At 34.6% G+C, this 11,078-nt stretch overlaps 1 protein-coding gene across 1 annotated transcript; it reads right to left on the reverse strand.

Moving 5' to 3' along the window:
- Positions 1 to 9,340: 9,340 nt before the first annotated feature.
- Positions 9,341 to 10,423, reverse strand: LOC149233203 (cytosolic sulfotransferase 5-like). The gene has a single exon (XM_089382122.1). The coding sequence runs from the start codon at positions 10,421 to 10,423 to the stop codon at positions 9,341 to 9,343; it is 1,083 nt and encodes a 360-aa protein (XP_089238248.1).
- Positions 10,424 to 11,078: the final 655 nt, after the last annotated feature.

The following is an 11,078-nucleotide window of genomic DNA, read 5'->3' on the forward strand; positions in this document are numbered from 1 at the left end:
CCTCAATAGGTGAGTAATCTCCCATGAGGATGGGAGGTTCTTTGCATGCATCCAAAGAGGAATAGACATCCTTTGCAGCAGCCATATGATGTGATGCACCAGAATCTATAATCCATGCATCAGGAGAAGAATTAATTGCAACTAAAGCATGAAAATTGTTACCTTTTCCGTGTGGCGGATCCTCAGTTTTCTTCTTGGGGCCCTGAGGGATGTGGTCCCCAAGGTTGTGCTTCTGAAGAATTTCTGCCATTTGGTCAATTTGTTTCTTCATGCAAGAGGATTTTGGATGGAATCCTCTTTGACAGTAGGTGCATCTGTTTCCTTTCTTCCCTTTCTCATTTCTCGAGCCAGAGGAGTCATTGAAGGGCTTGGTGTACCCTTCCTTCTTTGGATGGGAATGTGCTTTTCCTTTGTCTTTTTGCTGCTGATTTTTCTGATTTGAATCAGATCTGTGATTTTTATTGTGGCTGCCATCATGCACAACAAGTGCATGTGCTTTTGGAGGTTTGATTTTCCCCATGCCAATGAGTTTATCTTGCTCAAAAATAAGGGACTCCATAAATTCTTTGAGAGAAGCCATAGTGTAGGATTTACCTGTTGCGAGCCTTATTGAATGAAATGTAGACACAAAGACGGAGTATTCTGGTCCGAGCTTTGACATAATAGAGAGAACTTGGCGACTCTCCTCCTTGGATTTGTCAATTCCACAACCCTTGAGTTGCAGCAATAGATCATTATATTTGGTGAAGAAGTCTTGAATTTTGTCATAGTTCCGTGGATCCAATGATAGCAGCTCCACTTCGAGCAGATGTCCTTTCATCTCATCTTGTTTCACGTAGAGCTCTTCAACCTTTTTCCAAATCTCATTGGGAGTATTGCAGGCAAATAGATGAAACTGCAACTCTGGAGAGATGCACATGCATATGGATCCGTGGGCCTAATCCATACGGTTGAGGTACTTGGATTTCTCTATGGCTGAAGTGGGTTCCACTTCTGTAGCCATGGTAATCCTGTACAACCCTTTATGACAAAGGTATCCAACCATTTGGTCCTTCCATTCATGATAGTTGTACGGTGTTAGGATCGATGCTTTGGGAAACTCCATTTTTCTGTCAAACTTCGATCTCCAAGCTGTAATACTTGAAAAATAAAGTTCTGGTGCGCCTTTTATCTAGCAACCTGTGGGCTCTAATACCATGTAAATGTGTTAGAAAACCTGCATAGATGAATCTAGCTAGTAAAGGTTGAACACACAGCTTTGCAGAGCAAAAACACTAAAAGAAAATCGAAAGAAGAGAAGAATGATTCATTCGAAAATATGTTACAATGCTCATGATATAGCATCACTGGGTGAAGATCCCAAGGTAATGCACTATAGTGGTGATCAATGAGAAGACTCAACACCTACAACAAGTTTCGGAGATAACTAGTCAGTTGCGGAGTTAAAAAAGGAGCAAATCAAGGAGTAAATCATGCAAAAGGAATCTTGCATGCAATCCCATGCTCTAACTATGAGTCCGCATGTAAGTGTGTAGTAGTTCCAACATGCAAAAGGAATCTTGCATGCAGTCACATGCTCTAACTAAGAGTCCTTCACTCCAAGACGATCACGCAAAGAGTGAAACTTTGTCTTTATCTTTAAAAGATAAGAAAACCAACTACTTACCTTCACGTTTTAAGCTTCCTACTGACACCATTACCATACAGTGGGGAGGAACCCATCAACCATCTCCATGACCTGCTACCTTCACTTTTTAACGGAAACCAACACAATCAACGTCACTCCATACTCCATGAAAGTCGTCAACCAAATGATAGCTGAACTGTCTATGTTTATGATAACTACTTACTGACTATCAACAGCAACCCCAAATTCACATTAAAAAATTAATATATAAAATAAATAAATGATAATGAATTTATATATTAATAAATTTTAAAAAATATTAATATATAAAATTAACATATGAAAATGAATTTATATATTAAAAATTTTTAAAAAATATTAATATATAAAATTAACAAATGATAATGAATTTATATATGAATAAACTCAATATTTAGTAATGTTTATTTTTTTAGTGAAGAATATTTTTTGGGATTTTAAATGACATTATTAGTAATATTGTGCCGAATTTGTATCATTTTAGAAAAAAATTGATGTTAATTATTTTTTAATTTAAAATAGATTTTGATCGGTTTTTAATATTTTAAAGGGCATCTCTTTTATATATAAATTTAATTATTTATTTTTTATTTAATTTAATTTTATGTAACATTTTTAAACTTAAAATAGATTTTGATTGGTTTCCAATTTTTTAAATTTTATCTTTCTTATATATAAATTTAATTATCTATTTTTTATTTTAATTTTTACTTTAATTTCATAAGAGGTAAAATAGAATAGAATTTTTTGTTTATAAAATGTTATTCTTATTAATATTGAGGGTGGTATATTATATTTATATATATGAATAAAATAAAATAATTTAAATCCATGTTAAATTTAATTTATTAATTTAAAAGGGATTAATTTAAAAAATGTTTTATAAAAAAATAATATATAAAAAGGAATTAAATATGTAAATTTTAAATTTAAATTGATTTTAAAAATAAAATAAAATAAATCTGTACATATAAGTATTTATTTTTATTTATGTTTGAAAAAGGATTATTTATAAGATTTATATAAAAAAAATTATCAATCTCATATTTATACACATTATTATGTAAAATCAACATAAATAATTATTTAAAAAATTATATAAATGTAAATATAAAAATTAAGAGATTCAATACATAAACTTATAAATGTAACTAATTAATAGTTGTCTTATGAAATGATTAGATATTACTAACATAATTACATGATAATGAAATAAATTTTAGATTGAAGCGTTGTGTAGTAAAGTAGAAATTGTATTAAAGGAGAAATTAAATGTAGGAAGTGCATGAGAGTGTTGGAATAAAGTATTAGAATTGATGTTTTCCTTGTTTATCGTTGCTTCTAAGGTCTCTATTTTTTTAAGCATTTATATTCTAAATGATCCTTAACACATCCAAGCTCTCTCACCAAGTATTTTTAGAAAAATCTCAAATATCTGGAAAGCTCATCTAAATATGGAATAAGAATGAATTTGGGAACATCTTACACAATCAATGAGTTCTTGAAGAATGCATCCAAGAAATGAAACAATAAATCATCATGGATGATAGATCCAAAGACATTGTGGTAGAGGAAGCAACCCTCATCACTCATCTCGAAGATCAAAGAAAATATGATGAGGTTCTCTCGCATCAAGAATCAAACATAAGATGGCTCAAAGAAGGTGAGAAAAATTATAAAATTTTCCATTGCTCCATGCATAATCACAAAAGCAAAAAGAGAATCTCCTCCCTAAAAATTTGAGATATGTGTTTATTTGCTACCAACATCTCTTATTGGATTCTTTCCCCTTAAATCCTGAAGCAATTAGAAAAATCACCTTTCCATCCCTACTTTAGTCACTTTGGAGCAAAATCAGGCTCTACTTCATTCTACTACCATAGAAGTAGAAGCACCAAACTTTGGATTGCTTAAAAGAAAAGAAATAGGGCTTGATGATTTTACCGCTTATTTTTATTAGGCATGTTGGCCATTCATAAAACAAAATGTCTAGATAGTTGTCGAGGAAAGTTGATAAACAACATTTTCCCTACCTTCCTTGGATGCTAATCTTCATACCCTTTGCAAAAAAAATCCAATTTATAGAACCCTTATGGTTTTTCCCTGTACAACACTATCTACAAAATTATCTCTAAAGTCACTGTCAATCATTTGAAACTCCTTCTTCCATCACTCATCTCTCCGAAGAAGATACGATATGTTGAATGAAGACAAGTTTTGGATGGGATAATAGTGAGCCAAGAGTTGGTTCATTTCCATCATCATTAAAAACAACAAGTATGCTCATCACCCTCAATTTATCTACGGATTTTGATAAATTAAGCTAGTCTTACATTTCAAAAATCCTTAGTGTGTTGGTTTCTCAGAAGCCTATATCATCTGGATTACTTCCCTTGTCTCCCCTTCCTTTTTCTCCATATTAGTTAATGTCTCTCCTTCTAAGGCCTTTAACACACCTATAGGAATTCATCAATGAAATCATATTTCCCTCTTTGTCTTCAACCTTAGGGATGAAGGGTTGTGATGGGCCCTAAAAAAAGTTGTTAATACTTGTGCTAGCAATGTTCTACACTTCTCCAACTCTAATGAGAAAGCTTCGGACCAAAATTTTTTGGATGATACAATGCTCATGGGTATTCTAGCTATCTGAGAAGCATTGGTCTTTTGAAATTTCTTGGATGATTTCCTAGCTACCTTATGCATGCACATAAATTCACAATATTCTGAGGTATTCTTCTTGATACTCCCCTTGCTATTAATTGTCATCTCAGTAATATATTGGGCTTCAAGAAAAGCACCTTACCCACTACCTATCTAGGAACCCATTTATATCCCAATTCCATGTGTACCTAATTTTGGTCTAACCTCATTCAAAGTTTACCAACCAATTGTATATATGGAACTTCTACTCAATTAACATATTTGACAGAACTATCCTCCTTAAATTTGTCCTGAATTTCTTACCCATGTATCTTCTCTCCTCCCTTATAGCTCCCAAAATCATCCTTCATCTAATCAGAGTCCTTGATTGAACATTCTTATGGGGAGAACTGAAAAAAGAGAAAAAAAAATGGGAACTAGTTACTTAGGAGAAAGTATGTATCTCCAAAAAATCAGAGGTATTTGGCTTCCGTGATCTAGAAACTCTGAACACTATCCTAGGATCCAAGCTTTGGAGGTGTTGGCTATAAGAAGGTCAGGGCTATTGGAAGAAAATATGGTCCAATAAATGAAACAACCACATTTCTAATGAATAGTGCATCTGTAAAACTATATTTCCAAGAGGATCATCTATCTAGAATTTGGCTTGTAATGGAGAACTTTTTATACAATAGCATTACTTCTAGGAAGTCAAGGATGAAATAAGTACTCACATTTGGGATGATTCTTGGCATCCATTTTCCAAACATTCTTCCTAAGTGCATCGTCAAGATACACACTATGCTATGGAATCTCATGGAGGGATTCTTGTGTCTGGTTACTGGAAAAACATTTCCCGATAGTTCAATTATCACAATGGAAATATCCCTCCTCCTGGTACATCCCCTTATTAGCCCAAGCCCTTGAGCGGTTCAAGAAATCCTTTCGACAACAAAAACTCCACTTTTCTTAATATCTAAAAAAACTTCATTAGGGATGTCGACCACAGGTTTCTTTCACCATTAAATAAGCTCCCCTTGTTGTGGCCAATAACACTCACATGTTGATTTAGTAGATATAGTCTATAATTTACTCGAAAAATCTTTGGCCCAAGATAACTTATTTTCTGAGGCTTGCCCTCCATAGAAAAATGTTAACATGGGAGAAACTTCTCTCCACAGGTTATGATGGTCTCTCACTCTATTTATTATGTCAAGTTAGTGAAGAAAACCATGAACATCTTTTCCACTCTTCTCCTCTAGCTCAGGATATTGGGAACCATTTCTTTAATCTCTTTAGACAACCTATCCGATTGGAGACAATTCCCATAGAATTGATCAATAATTGACCTCTTTCTTCATTCTACAATCCCATTTTCAATAGAGATTGGATTCTTGCACCTGGATTTTTCCTATGGATTCTTTGGAAATAACACAATGAACGTATCTTTTGTAACTCTCTGGACTCCATCCTCTCTCTTTAGAATAAATTTTTTTGTAATCTCAAAGAAACCATCCTTATCTCCAGTTGGTTACCCTCAAATTGGAAAGTCTAAGACTCTGAGGCACTTATTTTTACTTCTCTCAATCTTCCCTCTTCCCTTGCCCAACTCCCATCTCCCCCTACCTCATTGACTCCCTCCCCCCCTCACACTAGTCTTTCCCTCTTAAATTTATCAAACAAAACATCAATGGAACCTCCAAGAGAAACATTGGCCTTTCACGTTATGGGGAATATTTTTCTAAAAAATAGTAGAAATATTCATCTATATTTTGGTGAAATTGGCCATACTAATAATAATGCAGCATAACTCAAAGTTATTGAACTGGGGTTGAGGATTACCTCCACCTTCAATTTCCCTTGCCTTGTCCTCAAAGGCGACCCTTATCTTGTTACTTCTCTCGTTACTAAGCTCCTCTATGGATCCTCCTCTCTCAAAATCACCAAAATATGGAGACTTGAAAGCTTCCTGAATCTCATCAAATAACTCCTTCCTCAAAACTCTATTGTCATCCTTCACATATATGCATATCGTCTAATCAATTCACAAATCCATTAGCCAACAAAGGTGGTGCTACACTCTCTATGTTCAACGATTATCCTTGATCTTCCTTCCACCCTTCCCCACTAAAACATGAATACTAGGAAAGACAACTCAATATATTAGTACCTTGATGTGGGTGGAAAGCAATGAAATAAATGGAGTTGGGCTATAGCTATGTTTTCCTTTACTTCCATGCTCAATTTAACTTTCTTGTTATCATGGACTCTGTAGCTCGACAACTACAAGATTGTTAATTTTGTCTCATGTTGCTAGTCTCCCCCAATTTGAGCAACAAATGGATTTGGTCTATGTTTTTCAAGGACTCTCTTCTAATTTTTTGAAGTTCTTAACTCTCTACTTTAGTGCCTCTGGTTTGGTTTCCAAGTTGGGTGGCCAAAGGTGGTAAGTTTGCTAAACTAATGTAAATATTTTCTATCCCAATGCAAATATAGCTTATAAAAATAAAACACATACATTTGAAAGAAAACTCAACAAGAAAAATATAATAAAACAACAAAGCCGGAAGAGTTCAATAACACTTATGTATAAGATATTTTTAATAATTAAATTAAAGATAAAAATGGCATACACACTTTTGATATAAATCTCAGCCCTCTATGTTCACTACAGACTACTATTAAAAATATTTCATAGACATTTCACAAAGGTTAAATCTCTACCATCCATTTAATAATTATAGTTAAATAACTTAAAATTATAAAAGTCATATTCCAAATTAAATACACCTATTGACTAAATAAACACCCCTATCAATATAATTAGTAATTACTGAATACAAATCACAAATATTAGTTGATTCATACTATTATTTAGGAAAAATAAAATTGACTCATATTATTGTTTAGGAAAAATCGAGTCTCATCAAATAGCCCACTAATAAAAAAAATTAATTTTTACTTTTACCAAATACCTCACATATTAATAAAACTAAAAAGACATTTTTTATAAATAACCAAAAATAATTTAAAATAAAAAACACTTCTCACCTAAAGAGTAATTGTAACTTCAAAATCACTAAAATACAAAAATACAATTATATACTTTTAAATAACATTAACTATAACCTTTTATAAACCATGCTCTATTTAACCTATAATCATTTTTAAAAACAATATATCATAATAACTGAAGTTAAAATTTATGCAAAGCAATCAATAAATTTGTTAAATAATTATTGACCGCAATAAATAATATAAAAAGCATTATTTTCAAGCATATTTGTTACTTGTAAAGCAAATCGCAATAAATAATATAAAAAGCATTATTTTCAAGCATATTTGTTACTTGTAAAGCAAATAGCTATTGGTCTGGATCTCTCTTAAATGATGGCTAAGCATGCCGCTATTCGTATGGGAAAGAGCTAACGGGATACTATACGGTATTAAATCCCTGGCTACATGTGTCTATATTAGCTATTTAACACGTGCAGGGTTTATTTTTATTTATCTATTACTGCACACGTGTTAAATAGCTAACAAAAACACATGTAGCGGGGCATTTAATGCCCTATAATATACCGGTTAGCTCTTACCGTATATTGGTGTGAACCTCTCTTAAAGTACATGTAAGAAAGTTTCAAGCCATTTTAGTAATTTGATTTGTTATCAGTGATATCGAAACAGTTTGTTTGGTGTTGGAGTCACGCCGTTGTGTTGGTTTACTAGTCATTTGGTTGTGTTGGTTTACTAGTCATTTGATTTGTGACCAGTCACATCAAGATAGTTTCATTTTTTTTATTCTTTTAATGTCTGGTTATTTTAGGAATTTGATTTATTATCAGTGATATTGAAACAGTTTGTCACGATTACCGTAACACCAAACTCGTAGGTGTTAGTAAACAAACACATAATGCCATTTCAACACAGTTTCAATTTTTTTATTCTTTTAATGTCTTGCCATTTTAAGAATTTGATTTGTTATCAGTGATATCGAAACAGTTTGTCACGATATTTGTTATCAGTGATATCGAAATAGTTTGTAATGATTACCATTACACCAAAACTCGCAGGTGTTTGTTAGATCGCTAGATTTTTCATGCCACGAAACACACCAGAGCGTTGGATCAACACCTCCATTAACGGGGAGTGCAACAATCTGCCCCCCAAAGCGAGGCAGGTGTGTTTCAAACTCGAGACTTTTGGCTCTGATACCACTGGTTGGAGTCACGATTGCCGTTACACCAAAACCCGCAGGTGTTAGTAAACAGACACATCGCTAGATTTAAAAACATGACACGAAACACATGGGAGCCTTGGATTAACACTGCCATTAATGAGAAGCGCAACATTTAGAATACAGTGCCAAATTATTTTTTCTATTCTTTTAATGTCTCGCCATTTTAGGAATTTGATTTGTTATCAGTAATATCGAAACAGTTTGTTTTGGAATCGAGTGCCAAATTTGTCCCAACTAGCTGCCCACCTTCTCTTATGCATGCACACAGCATTCCCAGTTCACCTATCTTACTCGCATCCTCTGATCAGAAGAGCTCAACTGACTCCATTGCCGTAATAGATGAAAAATAAAAGGAAAAGCATTATCATGGTTAACGTTTTCTATTGCAGCAGAAACTTTATTAGTAGAGACGCAGCCACAAGATTCACAAATAACAACAATATCTGCAAAAGGATGCAATAAAAAAACAATCTGACCTCTTTTAATCTTTAATTTCAAACATTGAAATCACAAACAACATCAGTTATGGTCACAGCAATGTATTCTTGCACTAAGAAATTTCACTGCAACTGACTATAACTTTTACGAGAATAACAAACAACATCAACTATGCATAAGGCAATGTACTCATTACACTAAGGAATTTCACTGCAACTGATGGTCAATAAAAGTAACAAGTAGATGGAAATGGATCTGACTTCTTTATCTTAATTGTAGAGTTCAGGAAGATTTCAGAATCCGAAGACTTGATAGCTATCTAGCTAATATAAATTCAACACAAACGAAATGGCTTTCTACAAGCTATTAGTGAAACGAAGGCCTTGATCGCTCAATTTCTGCTCGATCTCTAAATAAATACGCTCCTCCATCTGTGGCGTGAAATGCTTCTTCCACTCGCCCACTTTGCCCTCCCGGAAGAAGAAGGCGTTTTTCATTCCGTATTTAAGCGTCCCCACTTTCCCTTTTCTGTTCACCTGCAGATTGCAGAGGGTATCGAAACTGCACTTGTCTGCAATTCTCTGGGCGTTGTCTTCCAGAAGAGGAGAAGAGCAGCCTAAGAAAAGAGCCATTCTTTTAACCCATCCCACGCATTCGGCCTGCAGGTCCTCGTACGTCACAAACATCACCTGATTCGGATTGCGCCTGCTTTCATGCCAGTAACTCAGAACGTTCTCGGCGAAGGGGCCGCCGTAGTAGAAGCCAGAGCAAAATGCATCAAACACCGTTTCCTTGCCGAGATCTCCGTCCAAATAATGAGACCCCGCTCCACGAAGTCTGGCGTAGAATTGCCAAAGGGAAACGAAGGAATCTCTGGGGTTGCGGGCAATGTAAACTATCTTGTTGCAATTCGGAGAAGATCTCACAAGAAGAGGCAGCGTATGGATTGGCAAATGTGTGTGGAGCACACGCGGAGACCGAAAATCAGAGAAGCAGGAAATATCATAGCGTTCGCTGTCAGTTGAATTGAAGAGATAAGTTTCCATGGTTGGGACCAAAGCATGCGGATTTTTCTCATCCACAGCAAATCTTTTCTCATCCGCAGCAGAATTACCATTCGGGCCTGCTGGATGGTTATTGCCCGTGGAAGCAAATTCCAAGATGGTATACAGCAACGCCTTACCCCATGTGGTTCCAGTCTTTGGAAGGGAAGCGAAGAAAATGTCGTCAGGGCGTGGTTGAAATTCGTTTTGGATGAAATTCACTGCGGGGACTAAGTTGGCGTCAATCCAAACACTCTGGTACTTTTGGAACCTCATCCCGCAGCTGGACACAATATTGGGATGAGACAATGACGCTTCTTGCTGTTGATCTGCTATCATCGTCTCTGCCTCCTCTTCACGCTGCAGTTGTAGAGAATTGGAAGCAACTACAGCCATTGCCCTTTTCTTTTCTTGAATGAATGAATAAGGGTACAAGTAGAAATGCACGGGAACACAAAGATCTTCCAACGAAACAACGATAGATTGGGAGTGAGGGAGTGTCTGCTATATATACACTAGGAATTCCGGAACTTGGGAGAAGTTGCATGACTAAGTACCTTCTTGAAAACCTGAGAGGAACATTTGGTAGCACCCACGGAATCTTTTTCTTTTGAAACACGGTAGGGTATAGCCCATTGTAGGGTATAGCCCATCTCAATCTTTATCTTTTGAAACACGGTAGGGTATCTAGCCCATTGTAGGGTATAGCCCATCTCAATCTTTATCTTTTGAAACACGGTAGGGTGTAGCCCATTGTAGGCTACAGCCCATCTCAATCTTTAAGTCTATCATTATTATTAGGAATATCAACTAGGAAGTTAAATCCTTTGCAAATAAACATGAAATTAAATAAATTTTCAAAATTTGAATATACGTTTGAATTTGGTTACCAAAATTTTAAATTAATTTTGAATTTTTAAAAATTGAATATACATTTGAATTTGGTAACCAAAATTTCTAATATAATTTATCTTTTACATACTTAAGATCTTTGGTGTAAATTTGACCAATAAATATTAGATAGGAAGTTAAATCTTTTCAAAATAAATAT

The sequence above is a fragment of the Pinus tabuliformis genome, chromosome J, assembly GCF_031772625.1.
Source record: "Pinus tabuliformis cultivar Carrire ecotype Pingquan chromosome J, CPIR1, whole genome shotgun sequence".
NCBI classification, from domain to species: domain Eukaryota; kingdom Viridiplantae; phylum Streptophyta; class Pinopsida; order Pinales; family Pinaceae; genus Pinus; species Pinus tabuliformis.